The following is a 19442-nucleotide window of genomic DNA, read 5'->3' on the forward strand; positions in this document are numbered from 1 at the left end:
TCCACAATGGTTAAATCAATTCACTATTGCACCAAGAATTCATTGTCACTATTTATTACTAAAGAAATCTTTAAGTATTGTAGTAGAGTACTGGGCTGGAATTCAGGATAACTTCAGTTCAAATCCCATATTATACACTTTCTAGTTTTAGATAAGAGGCCAGACTCTCAATCATTCTCATATCAGTATTCTCTTCTGTAAAATAATAATGATAATAATAGTTCCTACTTCCCATGACTCTTGTGAGGGACCAAATGAGATAACATAGGTAAAGCTCTTCAAAACACTTTCAAGCAGCACATAGAGGTAAACTATCATTATTAATGAAGTATATTATAATTTTGTCAGAAAAATTTTCTTTACATTTGAGTCTAACTCTCCTTCTTTATAACTGTCATTCATTGGTACTCCTTTTTGTAATTTTTCAAAACATCAATCTTAAATGTGTCTCTGTGCAACTCATATTTTGGAACACAATGGTTAAATAAAACAAGCCTAATCACTATTTCATTTAGCCATTCCACTCCTTAAAAGAGAACAATCAAGCTCACTCTAAGACTCATCTTTTCCAAAATAAGTATTATCAGCTCTTTCTACTGATCTTCATGTGGTATGGCTTCATGTAACTTCACCATTCTCCACTAAAATCTCACCTGCTATAGGGAGTCTCTCCCAAGCCCTCTTTATTCTAATGCCTCCCTTCTGTTAATTATTTCCTATTTATACTTCATGTAGCTTGTTTGTATACATTTGTTTGCACATAATTTCCCTCACTAAATTGGTAGGCTTCTGACACATAGTTGGAGTTTAATAAATATTTATTGATTGATCAGTCTATTCTGAAAGTCTGTAGTTTGCTAACATCTTTAAATATGGCTACCAAATATTTAACACAATACTTCAGATATAATCTAGCCAGAAAAATGAGCAGTGTGACAGTTCTTCAATGGTTCTGTTTCTTTTAATGCAGACTGAAATCTTTTGAGACTGTCAAATTTCATTAGCACTGTCAAGTGACGCTGAGCTAGCAGTCTACCAAAATCTCCTGATCTGTTTCATTTTGTCTTTCTTTTTCTCCTTTTTTCTTTTTATTTCCTTTTTCTCTTTCTCTTTTCCTTTTTCACTTTTTTCTCTCCATTTATTCCTCCCTTCCTGCCTTTTCCTTTCATTCTTTTCCTCTTTCCTTCCTTTTGTTTTTTTGTCTTTATTTCTTCCTCTCTTCCTTTCTACAGTTTTCCATTTGTTGATATCTTCTCTCTGTGTCTGTCTTTTTTATCTCTTCTCTTTATCTATCCAGCAATGTGTGTGGTTAAAATTTTTATCCACATAGCACAATATCTTAACATTCTTTTGCTGCACATTTTTCTCAAGAAAATTCCCTCTGTTTTCCTCCTTATTTTTTCCACTTCTATTATAGTCTTAATTCTAGCTATATAAACTGATATTTGCTTGTGCTTTATTTTTATTTATCCTTCACATATAGTTCTATATTTAATCTAGCTGTTCTACCCAATTTCTATGTGATTGTGCATGTAGATCTTACACCAGACTCTTTTTTCCCATTATTCTTTGTTCTCAGAAATACTGATTCTATACATACATGAAGGAAATAATCTTGAATGGAGTGGATGCAGTGTTTTATGGTGTGAGTTATTCTGTGTCCTAACTTACAAGGGCTGGTTCTGTTCCCTGTCATTATGACAATTCACTCTTCTTCAAGTCAAATAATTTTAATTCTGTTTTTCACCATCTCCCTGAGTGCTCTTTGACTTTGGGGGTTTATACATTCCCTTTCTTGGGGTGGACTGAAATTCTAGTAGGCATAGATTAACCCTTTGCAAAAGGGGGCCTCCATGTGTACAGTTCCTCTCATATAAATTCCTCTCATAATAAGGTCTCTGTCTTTTGCAAATACTGCCCCACTTCCCTTCTTCAATGTAACCCTTTCTTATCTCCACCAGCGGCATGAATCAAATCTAATCTCCACATACCAATCCCTCTTCATATCATTTTTATCATATACAACTGCAGAATTCTCTCTTGTTTGATAAATTGTTTTCCCTCAATTTTTGCCTTTGGAATAGGTATTTCTAGAGCTGTCTGTTTCATGTATAGCCTTCCCCTAGATATCTACCCCATTACAAAAAAAAAAATCACCAATAGATAGTCATGACACTTAGTTCAATGGTTATTAATTCAGTTTTGTTCTACCCTTCTCTCAATTCATTAAAGTCCCCTTAAATTTTTAACTACTAAAGTTTTTTTGGTACTTGAACACAATCTTGCTTTTCCTCTCTGTACAATTTCTTCACTTTTTTCTTTTTTTCAAGAATTGCTTCACATGAGACAACTGATTTAATTACTTAGTATTTTCTTTATAATTGTATTTGCCTACCTTTCTTTAATTCCTTTTTAATGATCACAAATTAAGTATTCTGTTCACCTTGAGTTACTTTTTTTCTCTAAAGAATGATATGAATGAAGCAACTAGTTGACTCAGGGTTAGAGAGCCAAGCCTGGAGATGGGAGGTTCTGGATTCAAATTTGACCTTACTTTCTAGATATATGACCCTGGGTAAATAACTTAACCTCCAAATGCCTGGCCTTCCTGATCTTCTGCATTAGAACCTATATTTAGTATTGGTCTAAGATGGAAGGTAAGGATTTTTTTTTTAATGATATGAATGTTTTACTTTTTGTTGAAGGTATAGCATTTTTGAGGTTTATGATTAGGCTCAATGCTGCAAAATGTGATACTTTAGGTTGCATCATGAGCTTCTTTGCCTTTCAAAATTGGCTATTTCTTCATTTTGTTTAGTTGATTGGTTGGTTTTTGGTTTGGTTTAATTTTATGTATCCTGTTTTTTTTTCTGGGAAGACTAATTTGTATTTTCTTAAAAATCAGTTGCCTTGGTTTGTGATTAATTAATTTGTACTTTTTTAAACCCTTACTTCCTCTCCTAATTTTAATTCTAAATCAGAAGGGCGTTAAGAGACTTGCCCAGTGCTGAATGGCTAGGAAGTCTCTGAGGCCAAATTTGAAACCAGATTCTCCTGAGTCCAGGGCTTTCACTCTATTCATTGTAACATGTAGCTGCCTCAGAATAGCACAGTGAGTGTTGAAGCATCAAAGCGCCTATACAAAGTAAATTTTGAGGGGAGAGAAGTGACTCTTATAAGCCAGACCCTTTCATATATATATATATATATATATATATATATATATATTTAGAAGTCCTTTTCCCTTTTGCCAACTCTGAACTACACTAAATACTGTTCATCTTTTTTATCCTTTAATCCTTCTATTTCTTTCCCTTTTCTTCATGTGACTTGGCAGAATCAGGATATCTTACATGTTATTGATGGTTGATAAGGGGGCATTAGGGTGGAGAGGAAAATGTCACTTCTTTTAGGGAACCAGATAGGACTCTTGTGCAAACTAGACCCTGGATCTTAAGAATCAGAATTTATTTGGGGGGATTTAAAGGTGAGATAATTTCTTGAGAGTTCATAATCTTGTAACATGTATCATAACTGAATGAGATCTCTGGGAATTTAAGTTGATCAGTACATTTTCATTAGTTCCATCTTCTGATCTCATTTATTTAGTTTTGGTTACTGTAGAAATAACATAATTACTTTTACTGCTGTGTTTGAGTTGGAGAAGTTTCTAGTAATCAGTCATTGGCTAACCATGTTTCTCAAGCCTGTATTTGGGAATTTGAAGGCAATTACACAGTTTTACATTTATCCCTATTAAATTTACTTTCTTATGTTTCTTTCATCCAGTTGAGGTTTTTTAAGATTTTGACTTTATAAAGCCATGTGGTATTATATTTCCATTATATCACATGGCCTGTTACAGTTAGATTGAAAGTAAAAATAACTAAGCTAGAAGCAAATAGATTGCTTTGGGTTCTTAAATAATATATCTGAATTTTTCTGGGTCTTTTTTCTGTATCCTAGATGCCTGAGACTGTAGTTTAGTGGTTCTCAGATTAAAAAAAAATATCAACTTTGCCCAGATTAATTCCCAAAAGTAATACATATACTTACACATTGCCCATCATGCAGTTTCTTGATATCCAGCCCCTTTTCTCTGGAAGATAGGAAGTTTGGGATCAGCAAGCCTTGTGAGACAATAAATACTAATATAATTCATTCTATTTTGTCTCATGTGACTGAGAAATGGGGTATTCAGGCATATAAAATATCCAGGTTAATTACGAAAATGGAAGAGATCTTAGAAATCATCTAGTTCCACATTTTGTAATAATGGTGCCAAGAACTTCCATAATATTAGTGATACAGCCTAGGCTCCAACCCCAAACTCTTGATGCTCCAGAGAGTATTCTTTCTCCTGCTTTGACTGCTAGCTTCAAAGAATGAAATTTAGTTCCAATACAAACTTGAATGGCAGAGCAATGGAATAAGAGGTAATGAACCCCCTGTCACTAAAAGTGCCCAAAGAAAAGCTGAAAGACAAGGTTGTAAGGAATGACACAAAATTGAGTTTCTAACTCCTGGTGAGGATTGAACTATTTACATTCTAGGACACCTTACAATTATGAGATTTTTTTATGTTTTGAAGTTTATTCAGTTCCATGTTGGCTTCCTTACCTCATGTATCTCTCCATTTCAAATCATCCTCCATTCTACTGCCCAAGTGATTGTCTTAATGCTCAGGTCTGACCACATTGCCCTCTCTATATGAGAAACTCCACTGACTTCTTATTACCTCTAGAATCATCTGTTAGACATTTAAAGTCTTTTTAAAGTCTAGTCTCTGTCTATTGCCATACTTCTCATAAGTTATTACCCTTCTTCACGTTTGTTATGAAGCAGTGACATAGTTCTACTTGTTGTTCACACACAATGCTCCATCTCTTATCTCATGTCTTTGCAATACCTGCTAGCCATTTCCTTTCTACCCCAACCTCTTAAAATCTTTGGCTTCTTTTAAGGTTTAGCTTAAGCACCACATCCCCTGTGAAGACTTTACAATTCCCCCTACTTGCTAGTGCCTTCTTATGTTGTTTTTCTCCTTCTTTGTATTCATTGTGTATATACCTAAACATGTACCTCATTTCTGATCCATGTGAATGTAATGATGATAATGGTGGTAATGGTGATGTGGTGATTGTGGTTGTGATGGTTGTAGTGATAATGATAGCTACCATTTATATGGTACTTTTCAAAGAGTTTGACAAATATCTCAGTTTATTCTCATGACAGCACAGGGAAATAGAAGGTATTATTACTTTACAAACAAAGAAGCCAAGATATGACAAGGCTAATAACTAGAGTCAAGTCTTTTTGACTCTATATCCAGGATTCTATCTACTGCACCATCTATGTACCTAGTGTAAGTTCTTTGAGGTTAGGGACTTTATTCACTTTTTCTTTGTATTCCCAATGATTAATAAAGTTTCTGGCAAATAGTAGGTGCTTAATCAATATTTGTTGGTTGATTAATTGGCTTTTGAGTCTGAAGATTAGAAACAGATCCTTAAGGATCTAAACTGGGTAAGCTATTTTATTTTTGTACTCACGCATTAGTGGCACAGAGTGAACATTCATTCCTATAAGTTTTCTTATCTGCACCACATATTGGTTTGAGGACATCAGTACATATTATACCCTTGCTGGTGGTAGGATACCTAGAGCAATCAACCTGCAGGAAAAAGACAAGATAGAGAGAGTATTATAGTTCTATTGTGCTCTTAGAGCCTTCCTCTTCAAACTCTCATGCACATGTATAGTATCACTGTCAAGTTAACTCCTCAGTTTTTAAAAATCAGCTTATTTATTTGTTCATTTGTTATATAAAAGTTCCCAAGTATCGCTGTCCCTCTCTTCCCTCTCCCCAATAGAGAAGGCATCATTTGACAAAAAGATATGTCCCCAAACAAAACTATGTCTTTTATATTATTACTATTTACCAGTTCTTTCTCTGGAGGAGGACAAACAAAAGAAATTCTTCAAATAATATTTCTGTTGCTGTATATAATATACTCTTGATTTTGTTCATTTCACACTTCATTATTTCATGTGGGTCTTTCCATGTTCGTTTGTTCTTTCATTTGTTTAAATTAACCTGCTCAAAGATATATTTATAATTGAATTTTACTGTTCAATATAGGGGCCTGCATTTACTCTCCCTTTTTTCAAAAAGAAACTTGTGATTATTCCAGTTCTAAACCTAGGGTCAAGAAGACTTGGTGTTAGCTATTGCTTCTGAGATTTACTAGCAGAGTGATCAATAACAAGTCATGCTTTTCTGACTTTCAATTTCAACACTGAAAAATAAGGAGCTTGTATTAGAAAGCCTCCAAGATCCTTTGGAGGTCCATATCAGTATACAGTGATCTCTCTTAGAGCCTGAGTTCTTTAATCTTTCCAATGAATTATATATTGTATGTCAAGACTGGACATAGGATATTAGAGCTGAGAAGGCCAAGATCACACAATAAGTAAATCATCGATAGCAAAATCAGGACTAAAAAATTTTGTGTCTTCTGATCTTCAGTTTAGGCTCTTTCTAAAACATTATGTAATCCCTGGAGCATATATTCATCTTAAAATACCAACTTTTCTGTCATCTGATACCAAAGATCAGAATATTGTACTCACCTTTTGCTCTTTATTTTCATTTTCTGAGGAAGGGGAGAAAAAAAATGATTACAAGGAAAAAGAAGTTCAACAGACTGAATTTAACAATTTAAATGTATTTCCTAGCCTTATTAAATCCTAAAATAGAGCAAGTAAGCCATTTCTTTCTTTCCTAACCCTTCATGGTCAGGATTAGGACCAGAAAGGAAGAAAAAAAAAACAGCTGCTCATGAGACTTACTTTAATAAGGAGAAAAGTGTGAAAGTAAAATTTTCACTAGAAGTTAATTTCACTCCTAGGTTGTTTTGGCTTGTCCACTAAACTCAAACTCTGACTATCTTGTGATAGTATTGCTCCCATACACAGTACCCCAAAGTCCCATAAAATCGTTTACCAAGACTTCCTCACCCTAAACCATCCTGCCTCCTGACCCTCAGATGCCCAAGTAAGTCATTCATCCAATTAATCTCTAACCATGATAATATCATTACTATATATTTCCCACTATAACAGTTAAAATTTAGGGAAACTGAGGCAGGTAGAAATTAGTTCCTCTCAGCAGAACCAGGAGAACATTGTACACAGAGACAAACACACTGTGGTATAATCGAACGTAATGAACTTCTCCATTAGTGGCAGTGTAATGTCCCTGCACAATCTGCAGGGATCTAGGAGAAAAAACACTATCCATAAGCTGAGGACAAACCGAGGGAGTAGAAACACAGAGGAAAAAAACTGCCTGACTACAGCGGTTGAGGGGACATGACAGAGGAGAGACTCCAAACGAACACTCTAATGCAAATATTAACAACATGGCAATGGGTTCGAATCAAGAACACATGTGATAGCCAGTGGAATCACACGTCGGCTACGGGGGATGGAGGGGTAGGAAAAGAAAATTATCTTTGTCTTTAATGAATAATGCATGGAAATGATCAAATAAAATACTACAAAATTAAAAAAAAAGAAATTAGTTCCTCTCTGCAAGGAGTACTATATTTTTTATGAGGTTTATTGAAGATTAAGGATTAAAGAATATACAAGTAAGAAAAGCACATGCTACGTGGGCCATGAGGCCCACCCAACTTTCACTCACATCATGAGACGAGTCTGTCTGCTAGTGAGGCCAGGAAGAGAAGACCCCCACTGTGGGCTGAGACCCTCTAAATGATAATTTAGCTCTAGGCCCATTTGAGAATTCAGTGAGATTAGAGGGCATTCTGGGAGCTAGCAAGGACTCCTGGGGAATGGAGTCCAGAGTTCAAATCTCAATTTTACACCACATTCAATATAGTCTATTGTTGCCATGAATTTAAGGTGGGGCTCCTTCTGTCCTATAGAACAAAAGTAAGATTCTGTCAAACCATATAAAATATTGTAACTAGAAAGGGACTTAGGAATCAATTCTTCATATCACCAAATCCTCACACTTATTTTTCATACAAGAAAACTAGATCCCAGAGAAGGCATGGAAGATTTGTCCAAGATCAAATAGGTAGTAAGTGTCAGAGTGGAAATATGAACTCAGGGCTTCTAATGTTCAATCCAGTTCTTTCCTCTTTGCCATGTTGGTTTGAAATTTGACTATGTATGGAGTATCAAGTATTCAAGTGAGAATGATGATTTTAAAACTAATAACAGGGTCAAAAATAACATCTTTCTGCACCAGTCATCTAGCTATGAGTGATTGCCACATGCACACCACATTTAAAGTTTAATTCCACAATTACTTGTCAAGTTCTGAGAATCATGGTTTCATTCTGTACCATTTTGGCATCATGATATAGAAACTGAAATCTATCTAGTCTATCACCAGTTTGTCTCTATGAGAACTATGGGAACCCTCAGAATATCAGTTCAGATGTCTATGGAACTCATCTAGGAGACATTGTATGTCTGTAGGGCAGCTATAAAGATCTGAATAAGTACTTTATGCTATCTACAATCAATGATAAACTAAAATTATGCATAGAACTCCTAGGCCTAGAAATACATTATAGATTTTTTCCACAGCCTCATTCTTTTTCTGAGCTATGATGAAGTAGAGCTACCTTGCAACTAAGAATTTAGTTCAAGTCCTGCCTCTGATATGCACTGGCTGTATCACCTGACACAAGTCATTTACCTTGTGAGTGTTCCAGGTAGCTCTGTTATTGAGTTTCAAAGATGTTGCTAACACACATTGGCACAGGGGCTTTCTTTACTTATAAGTTCTCTACAATGAAATAGTATGTCTGGTCTGGACATTGCTGACCCAGGAGAAAATGTGATGAGAGCTGAGAAGGGACCCTGAAAGGCCATCTAGTACATTCTTCTCCTTTTACATATGAGAAATGTGATGATGCCTAAAGATGTCAGTTTTCATGTTGATTACTTGATTAATGAGCAAGCATGAATGTATAACCTAATCTAGAGATCCTGGAGCTTTTTTGATGTTTAAGTAGAATCAGTGAGTGCCAAAGGGTTAGGACCAAGAATTTGTAAGTGATATGTTGTAAATCCCCTGACAAGCTATGTGAAATTTGTTCTGTAAACTATTCCCCCACAATCCTTTAGCTCTGTTTGGCATCCTTATAAATGGATATTACAAATAGTTAATGGGGATAAGAGAATGATTATTTTTGAAGCACTCATTCAATCTCAAGAGACTAATAGTGGCTGCTGATTTATTCTGATGACTTGACTCCTCCAAAAGTAAACAATATGCTCTGCAGAGTTTGGGGTTTCTGAACAATAATATTGTAGCTATGTCTCAAGGATCACTATTGAGCACTTGAGGATAGGATGAGTTACAGAATTTTTTATGAAGTTGTGGTCAGTCTTTCCTATTATTTGCCTATGTCAGTTCATTCCATGACTCTCCTGATAAAAGAACTGTCATTTTGATGTATGTGGGAAAACATATCTTTAGCTTCAGTTAGTAAGATTTGGGAGAGGATTATACCCTGTTGTGCATTAGGTAGGTTCCCAAGTTTTGCTTGAATCTAGAATGGCTTTTGTAAAAGATCATTAAGATATCTAGATTTTTTTTTAATCAACACACCCACAAACCAGAAGTCCCTGAAAACTAGGACAAACTCACATAAACTACACTCCTTGTTAAGTCATTATTCATATTTATATCAAGTCTTAAATCTCCATTCTTCTAGACAACTGACAATACAATACCAAACTAGCATTGTATGGAAGGGGAAAAATGGATTTGGAGCCAAAGGACCTGAGTTTGAATTTTGCTAGTCTTTTCTCATCCCTCAGCCTCAAAATGAGGGATTAGACACCTTAAGAGTCTTACAGTTATTCTATGATCTTCTGACCATAGAGTTTTGTAAAGTAAAATATTTTACCAACACAAAGCTTGGCAAAGTAAAAGTAAAAATTACCACAATGTAGTTTACTTGCAGCTAGGTGACACAGTAAGGCCTGGAGTCAGGGAGATTCATCTTCCTGAGTTCCAATCTGGCCTCAGACACTTGATAGACATGTGACCCTGAGCAACTCACTTAACTCTATTTGCTGCAGTTTCCTCATTCTTAAATGACCTGAAGAAGGAAATGGCAGCAAAACCACTGCAGTACCTTTGCCAAATAAAGTCCCATTTGGGGCATGAAGAGTCAGAAAGGTCTGAAACAATTGAACAACAACAACAAAGCTTACTTTCATTAGGTTTCTTGTCCATTCCTTAGTTTTGGTAAAGTTTGTAAAAATGGAATTGTATTAGATCCACAGTTTCAGAGTTTCAAATGCCATTTCTTCAGCTAGAAGGGGGCAAGAAGAAAACATAGGTTGGGAGGTTAGGTTAAAGAGGCGAAGTAAGGGTGGGTTTTGTGAATATCAGTCAAGATTGGGAGGAAGGAATGTATATATTTTTCAAAAACTCTGTCAAAGAGGTGGAGGCTATAGGTTTTTATAGGAATATTCCTGACATTATAGGTTCATAATATTTTCCTTAGATGTCAAACATTTCTTCTGACCAGCATTGAGGGAGAGAGGGAATAGGGTTAGTAAGAAAAAGAAACATGACTCAAGGAATTCTTCAGAAATTTGGCTAGAGAAATTTGACTAAATGCTGTCATGTGGTGGAAATTCAGGCTTGAGTATGGGATTCAAGCCTTCCTTAAGATTATAAGGTCTAATCATGAAAAGATATAAAGTGGAAAGACAAAAAATCAGCATTATGAAAGCTGAGCTTTAAAAAACTACCCTTAAAGCCAAGTCTTTGAAGACCTAAAAGGGATAAAAATGAAGAATGACAACCCAGATTTCAGATCTTAAATAATATTCATTTAATTTCAAAGTGTGAACTGAGCCAATTAGAGAAAGACTGGATTTTGTTGTGATGTACTAATGTCATTAGTGATAGGAGCTAATTTAACCAGTTGCTTGCCAATAGCTTCTTAGTATCAGGGCCTAAAATATCACAGGGTAGGCAGTTCTCCTGGAGTGGCAAGTGATAGATGGTCCCAGGATGGTCAGGTCATGAAATGAGATCATTTATATCCAAGATGGGCAAGGATTTGAAGTTGATGCATAGACTTTATTATTTTGACACGAGAATATAGCTTCTAACTTCTGATATTCTCAAAAACCAAGGGCAAAAGAATAAAAGAGAATGATAGTAAGAAGGTATCTTTGAAAATAGACATTAGAACACAGATTTCAATTTCAATTGACATAGATTGTGTGCATGGATATGTATACTTAAAATTCAAGCAAAGGGAAGTGTGAGTGAGAAAGAGTACAAAAGCAAGACACCACACTCCAATATGATCACATGATTCCAAAGCTCATAATGACATAAAATAGACAAAAAAATCTTAAAAAAAGAACAATATTTTTTTAAACATCATTTTATTTGGTCATTAACAAACATTATTCATTGGAAACAGTGATCATTTTCTTTTCCTCCCCTCCCCCCACCTCTCCCATAGCCAACGCATGATTCCACTGGGTATCACATGTGTTCTTGAATCGAACCCATTTCCATGTTGTTGGTATTTGCACTAGACTGTTCATTTAGAGTCTCTCCTCAGTCATTTCCCCTCAGCCCCTGTAGACAAGCAGTTGCTTTTCATCGGTGTTTTTACTCCCACAGTTTATCTTCTGCTTCTGGATAGTGTTTTTAGATCCCTGCAAGTTGTTCAGGAACATTGCATTGACCCTAATGGAGAAGTCCATTACCTTCGATTGTACCACAGTGTATCAGTCTCTGTGTATAATGATTTCCTGGTTCTGCTCCTTTCGCTCTGCATCACTTCCTGGAGGTTGTTCTAGTCACCATGGAATTCCTCCACCTTATTATTCCTTTTAGCACAATAATATTCCATCACCAAAATATACCACAATTTGTTCAGCCATTCCCCAATTGAAGGGCATCCCCTCATTTTCCAATTTTGGCCACCACAAAGAGTGCAGCTATGAATATTCTTGTACAAGTCTTTTTCCTTATTATCTCTTTGGGGTACAAACCCAGCAGTGCTATGTCTGGATCAAAGGGCAGACAGTCTTTTATCACCCTTTGGGGATAGTTCCAAATTGCCCTCCAGAATGGCTGGATCAATTCACAACTCCACCAGCAATAAAGTAATGTCCCTATTTTGCCACATCCCCTCTAGCATTCACTGCTTTCCTCTGCTGTCATGTTAGCCAATCTGTTAGGTGTGAGGTGATACCTCAGAGTTTTTTTTTTATTTGCATCTCTCTGATTATAAGAGATGCAGAACATTTTTCATGTGCTTATTAATAGTTTTGATTTCTTTATCTGAAAACTGCCTGTTCATGTCCCTTGCCCATTTATCAATTGGAGAATGGCTTGATTTTTTGTACCATTGATTTAGCTCTTTGTAAATTTGAGTAATTAAACTTTTGTCAGAGGTTTTTATAAAGATTGTTTCCCAATTTGTTGCTTCCCTTCTGATTTTAGTTATATTGGTTTTGTTTGTACAAAAGCTTTTTAATTTGATGTAGTCTAAATTATTTATTTTACATTTTATGACTCTTTCTATGTCTTGCTTGGTTTTAAAGTCTTTCCCTTCCCAAAGGTCTGACATGTATACTATTCTGTGTTTGCCTAATTTACTTATAGTTTCCTTCTTTATGTTCAAGTCATTCAACCATTTTGAATTTATCTTGGTGTAGGGTGTGAGGTGTTGATCTAGTCCTAGTCTCTCCCACACTGTCTTCCAATTTTCCCAGCAGTTTTTATCAAATACTGGATTTTTGTCCAAAAAGCTGGGATCTTTGGGTTTATCATATATTGTCTTGCTGAGGTCACTTGCTCCACGTCTATTCCACTGATCCTCATTTCTGTCTCTTAGCCAGTACCAAATTGTTTTGATGACTGCTGCTTTTTAATATAGTTTGAGATATGGAACTGAAAGGCCCCCTTTCCTTTGTATTTTTTTTTCATTATTTCCCTGGATATCCTTGATCATTTGTTCTTCCAAATGAACTTTGTTATGTTTTTTTCTAAATCATTAAAGAAAATTTTTGGAAGTTCAATAGGTATGGCACTAAATACATGAATAAGTTTCGGTAGGATGGCCATTTTTACTATATTGGCTCTTCCTACCCATGAGCAGTTAATGTTTTTCTAATTGCTCAGGCCTCGTTTTAGTTGTGTAGAGAGTGTTTTGTACTTGTGTTCATATAGTTCCTGTGTTTGTCTTGGGAGATAAGAGTCTTAGATATTTTATTTTGTCTAAGGTGATTTTGAATGGGATTTCTCTTTCTAGTTTTTGCTGCTGTGCTGTATTGGAGATGTATAGAAATACTGATGACTTATGCAGGTTTATTTTGTATCCTGAAACTTTGCTAAAGTTGTTAATTAATTCAGTTAGCTATTTGGTTGAATCTCTAGAATTCTTTAAGTAGACCATCATGTCATCCGCAAAGAGTGATAACTTGGTCTCCTCCTTGCCTATTTTGATGCCTTCAATTTCTTTTTCTTCTCTAATTACTACTGCTAGTGTTTCTAATACAATGTCAAATAATAGAGGTGATAATGGGCATCCTTGTTTCACTCCTGATCTTAATGGGAATGGATTTAGTTTATCTCCATTGCAGATGATATTAGCTGATGGTTTTAGATATATACTGTTTATTATTTTTAGGAACGACCCTTCTATTCCTATGCTTTCTAGTGTTTTTTAATAGGAATGGATGTTGTATTTTATCAAAGGCTTTTTCTGTGTCTATTGAAATAATCATGTGATTTTTGTTGGTTTGCTTGTTGATATGGTCGATTATGTGGATGATTTTCCTAATATTAAACCAGCCCTGCATCCCTGGTATAAATCCTACTTTATCATGGTTGATGACCCTTCTGATCACTTGCTAGAGTCTTTTTGCTAGTATCCTATTTAAGATTTTTGCATCTATATTCATTAGGGAGATTGGTCTATAATTTTCTTTCTCAATTTTTGACCTGCCTGGGTTTGGAATCAGTACCATGTTTGTGTCATAAAAGGAGTTTGGTAGAACTCCCTCTTTGCTTATTATGTCAAATAGTTTGTATAGTATTGGGATTAACTGTTCTCTTAATGTTTCATAGAATTCACTGGTGAATCCATCAGGCCCTGGGGATTTTTGCTTAGGGAGTTCTTTGATGGACTGTTGGATTTCATTTTCTGATATGGGATTATTTAAGAATTCTATTTCTTCTTCTATTAGTCTAGGCAGTTTGTATTTTTGTATATATTCATCCATATCACCTAGATTGGTGTATTTATTGCCATATAATTGGGCAAAGTAATTTTTAATTATTGCCTTAATTTCCTCTTCATTGGAGGTGATGTCCCCCTTTTCATCTTTGATGCTCTTAGTTTGCTTTTCTTCTTTCCTTTTTTTAATTAGATTGAACAGCACTTTGTCTATTTTGATAGTTTTTTCAAAGTACCAGCTTCTAGTATTATTTATTAAATCAATAGTTCTATCACTTTCTATTATATTAATTTCTCACTTAATTATTAGGATCTCTGGTTTTCTTTTGGGGGTTTTTAATTTGTTTGCTTTCAAGTTTTTTTTATTTGCATTTCCAATTGATTGATTTTGGAGTATCATATTGTTTAATTTCTAATTAATTTTTGATTTGGTTTTCCACGTACTGTTACTGATCATTATTTTAATTGCCTTGTGATCTGAAAAGGCTGCATTTATTATTTCTGCTTTTCTTCATTTGTTTGCCATGCTTCTGTGACCTAGTGTATGGTCAATCTTTGTGAATGTGCCATGTGGTCCTGAGAAGAATGTGTATTCCTTTTTGTCCCTATTTATTTTTCGCCGTATGTCTATTAACTCTAATTTTTCTAAGATTTCATTCACTTCTTTTACCTCTTTCTTATTTATTTTTTTTACTTGATTTATCTAAATTTGATAATGGTTGGTTCAAATCTCCCACTAATATGGTTTTACTATCTATTTCCTCCTTCAGTTCTCCAAGTTTCTCCATTAGAAATTTGGATGCTATATTATTTGGTGCATACATGTTGATGAGTGATATTTCCTCATTATCTAAAGTCCCTTTTAACAAAATATAATTACCTTCCCTATCTCTTTTAATCATGTCTCTTTTTGCTTTGGCTTTGTCAAATATCATGATTGTAACTCCTGCCTTCTTTCTATCAGTTGAGACCCAGAAGATCTTACTCCATCCTTTAATTCTAACCTTGTGAATATCAACCCGCCTCATGTGTGTTTCTTGAAGACAGCATATGGTAGGGTTTTGGATTCTAATCCATTCTGCTATTCGTCTATGTTTTATGGGTGAGTTCATCCCATTCACGTTCAAAGTAATGATTGTCACTTGTGGACTCCCTGGCATTTTGATATCCTTCCCTAATTCTAACCTTTCTTCTTTAGCTCTAACCTTTTAATATAGTGATTTACTTTAAATCAGTCATCTTTGTCCCCTCCCTTGATATGGTACCCTTTCTAGCTCCTCCCTTTTTGTTCCCTCCCCATCCCCCCTCTCCTTTCCTCCCTTTTTGTGTTCCCTCCCCCCCTACTCCCCTTCATTTTCCCTTCTCCCTACCCTTGTTGTGTAAGATAGAATTCAAAATCCCAATGGATCTGGATGTTCTTCCCTCTCAGAGTTGATTTCCCTGAGAGTAAGGTTTAAGTAAAAACTCTCTTTCTCTCCTTCTTATAGGAGTTTTCTTCCCCTCCCCTTCCCATATGAATCTTTGTGTGAGATTATTCTATTTGGTTTTTCTTTTCCCCCTATTTACACATTACATTTTACACATATTACTATATATGTATAGATTGATATAAATGTAGTCCTTATAGAAGAGAGTTTGAATAAAAGAAAAGATAACATTTTTTTCCTTTTCCCTTTTCTTCATATTTACCTTTTCAGGTATTCCATGCTCTTTCTTTTTCGATATCGAACTTTCCACAGAACTCTGGTCTTTTCTTTGCAAAAACTTGGAAATCTTTTATTTTGTTGAATGTCCATACTTTCCCTTGGAAGTATATAGTCAGTTTTGATGGATAGCTGCTTCTTGGTTGAAGACCCAGTTCTCTTGCCTTTCTGAAAATCATGTTCCATGCCTTATGATCATTCAGAATGGAACTTGCAAGGTCTTGTGTGACCCTGATTGGCATTCCTTTATATCTAAATTGTCTTTTTCTGGCTTCTTGTAAGATTTTTTCTTTTGTTTGAAAGCTTTGGAATTTGGCAATTACATTCCTGGGAGTTGTCTTTTGGGGGTTTAGTGTGGAGGGTGTTCTGTGAGCTCTGTCAGTGACTGTATTGCCTCCTTGTTCTAGAATCTCTGGGCAATTTTCTTTGATTATATCTTATATTACAATGTCAAGTTTGGTGTTTATTTCTGGGTTTGCTGGTAGTCCAATTATTCTCAAATTATCTCTTCTTCCTCTATTTTCCAAGTGTGTCACCTTCTCAGTGAGATATTTTATGTTCTCTTCTAATTTCTTGATCTTTGGCTTTGCTTTATTGATTCTTGCTTTTTTTCAAGATCATTGTCTTCCAGTTGCCTGATTTTGACCTTTAAAGCCTGGTTTTCCTTTTCAGTTTGGTCAAACTGGTTTTGTAGTTGTGTGAATTCCTTTTGCATTATTTCCCACTTTTCCTGCTGGAAGGCTTCCATCTTTTTTATCATTTCTGATTCAAATTCTTCAAGAGTTTGTGGAGAGTTTCCATTTTCTTTGGAAGGTTTCTGGGCATTTGCTTTGTTTCCTCTTCTATCTCTTCTGTATTTTGTATTTTTGCTCCATAAAATGTCTCCAAAGTTTCCCCCTTCTTCTTGTTTTTCTTGGTGTTTTGAGGCTTTTGTGCTTCTGTGCTGTTTTTCATCTCTAGCTGAGTGGGGAGGACTAGCTCTTCTTATATCTGTCTGGTGTTCAGAGGCTTTAGCCCCAGGCAAATTGTCCGTTCTCCATAGCCTTTCAGTCTTCCCAGGGAATCCAGGAACTTACTGGTGTTTCAGTGTTCTGCTCTGCTCAGTTCCCTCCCGATGCTTCTTCACTGCCTTACTTCCACGCTCTGAACCTGGCTTGGCACTGTCCGCAAGGTATTTCAGTGCCTTTGCTGGCCAGAAGACCCTGCACTCTGTGGGGGGAGGGGCCGTGGCTTCCCAGAGCTCTGAGGGCTCCTGATTGGATTAACTTCAACTGGGTTGGACTGAGTATGTCCTGACACAGGGACCTTCTGTGAGACTCAGATGGAAGGATCCAGCCAGGGGGCTACAGGTTCCCTCCCATTTCTCTCTGTTCCCCTGCTGTCTGTATTGGGTGCACCTTCGACTGGGTCAGGTTGTTTTCAGGGTGCGGCCTTAAGAATAGCCATCCCTGAGGTCCTTTTGCCAGCTCTGAGGTTCCCACTGCTGCCTTGGACTCAGAGCTCTGGGATGGAGGGGATGGGTCCTGAGACCTTCCTTCTGCCTACCCTTTATATCCAAGTGATCTAGGGTTCTGGCTTTTGGGGGGCTGTACATTTTGATCCAGGTCTAGGAGGAGGGTTCCTGGGGTCTATCCTGTTGTTTGTTTTGTATTTCGGTCCCCTAGGAGTGTACAGTTTGAGATCGGTAAGGAAGGGTTTTCGGGGATCTGAACTTTAGCTCTGTCTAAGCTGCCATCTTGACCGGAAGTCAACAATATTTTTAAAAAACTTTGGGAATAACAGAAGTATCTTAATACAACCTCTGCTTAGGGTAGACAGGAGAATAAAAACTGACAAAAAAGACAGAGTAACCTAACTCTTATTTTGTCACTCTGACAAGGAAAATGATCTTTAGATTATAAGGGACAGAATAAAACTTGCTCATCCAATGTCCACATAGAGAATAAGTAGAGAGTTAATGAAATAAAGATTTATAAAACACTTAGAAAACAATGTGATTAATTGATGGGGCTACACAAGAAAGACAAAAATAACAGGATCTATTCTTAAGGATCATGAATGAAAAAAACATAAAAATCACTCTGAACACAAAAAATATGATGACTATGACTAAGGTAGTAAATGATCTTGGGAAAATGTTGTAGAAGATATAGATATACTGCAGGTATGGAGATTACCAAATATCTTGATTTTCCAAACACATACCAGCTAATTATTGACTGAGTTTGACTTTGATTCCTGCAGTAAAAAAAAAAAAATCTAGAAACATACTATTAAAGAGAGAGTGGGCATCCAGAATAGGAGGAATGATCACAGAAGAGCCTAAATGAACTAAAGATCTGGTCATTATTAACTTCATTTACTAATTTTGATATGGTAAATAGAATGATAGATCAGGGGAATAAAGATAGAAGATATAGTTTATGAAGATTTTACCATGGTTTAGTTAAGCATTAGTCAAATCTTTTTTATACTATTCATTTGGAAAAACTGAAAAGATGTAGACTACATGATAGTATAGTTCACAGATAAAGGGGTCCAAAATGGATTAAATTGAATTCACAGAATCAAATAATAGTCATTAATGTTTCAGTGTCTACTTTGGAAAGAGATCTTTAGTGCAGTGCCCTAGGATCAAATGACACAAAGTTTACAAAGATAGCTAATACACTGATGGACAGTCAAGATCCCCCAAAATAGTGATCATCTAAAGCACTTGGATGGTTCTGCAAAGAATTTTAATTGGCATAAATGTAGCAGGTCTTAAGTTTTAGTCAAGAAGTGCACATCAACAAATACAAGATGTAAAGTTATACCTTTATATATCTTTGAATTAAACAAATCTGATTCTGTGTTCTACACATTCCACATTAATCAAAAATGTATTTGAATAGTCAAAAAAAAAACCAAACAAACAAAAGCCACCTATGAAATCCTAGGCTGAATTTGCATTTAGTGTTCAAAACTAGGGAGGTAGATGAAAGTTTTGTTCTTCTCTTACCTGGCCAGATCACCTTAATGAAATTGTGTTAAGTTCTGAGAATATTTAGAGAATAATATTGATGAGCTAAAGAGTATCTGTTTGAAAACACATTTTCAAGATAGTGAAAGGCCTAAAATTTATGCCATATGAAGGAATGATGTTCATCTAGCTCGGAGAATAAAATACACAGAAGAAATGATAGAACCCTTCAAATATTAAAAGGCTAACACTTTGAAGGACTGCTAGGTCACACAATGGATAGAGCACTGGGCTTGGAATCAAGAAGGCTCATCTTCACAAATTTAAATCTGACCTCAGATACTTACTAGTTGTGTGACATTGGACAAGGCACTTAAAACTCTTTGCTTCAGTTTCCTTATCTATAAAATGATCTGGAGAAGGAATGGCAAGCCACTCCAGGATCTTTGTTAAGAAAATCCAAAATAGGGTCCAAAATAAGCAGACATGGCTAAAAAATTACTAAAT

General features: G+C 35.7%; 1 protein-coding gene across 13 annotated transcripts in view; it reads right to left on the minus strand.

Moving 5' to 3' along the window:
- Positions 1-19442, minus strand: part of LOC103103493 (ovomucoid-like) — a 56600-nt gene that overhangs the window by 26626 nt on the left and 10532 nt on the right. For 6 of the 13 annotated variants that reach the window (XM_016428554.2, XM_016428555.2, XM_056811622.1 and 3 more), the window contains 4 exons: positions 10267-10367; positions 6634-6656; positions 5553-5674; positions 4057-4099 (listed from right to left, as the gene is read on the minus strand). In XM_016428554.2, the coding sequence (XP_016284040.1) occupies positions 4057-4099; positions 5553-5674; positions 6634-6656; positions 10267-10288 (210 nt within the window). In that variant the 5' untranslated portion in view covers positions 10289-10367. The remainder of the gene's footprint in view (positions 1-4056; positions 4100-5552; positions 5675-6633; positions 6657-10266; positions 10368-19442) is intronic. The other 7 variants (XR_008915183.1, XR_008915182.1, XM_056811621.1 and 4 more) reach the window with 3 other exon arrangements.

The sequence above is a fragment of the Monodelphis domestica genome, chromosome 1 (assembly GCF_027887165.1).
Source record: "Monodelphis domestica isolate mMonDom1 chromosome 1, mMonDom1.pri, whole genome shotgun sequence".
NCBI classification, from domain to species: domain Eukaryota; kingdom Metazoa; phylum Chordata; class Mammalia; order Didelphimorphia; family Didelphidae; genus Monodelphis; species Monodelphis domestica.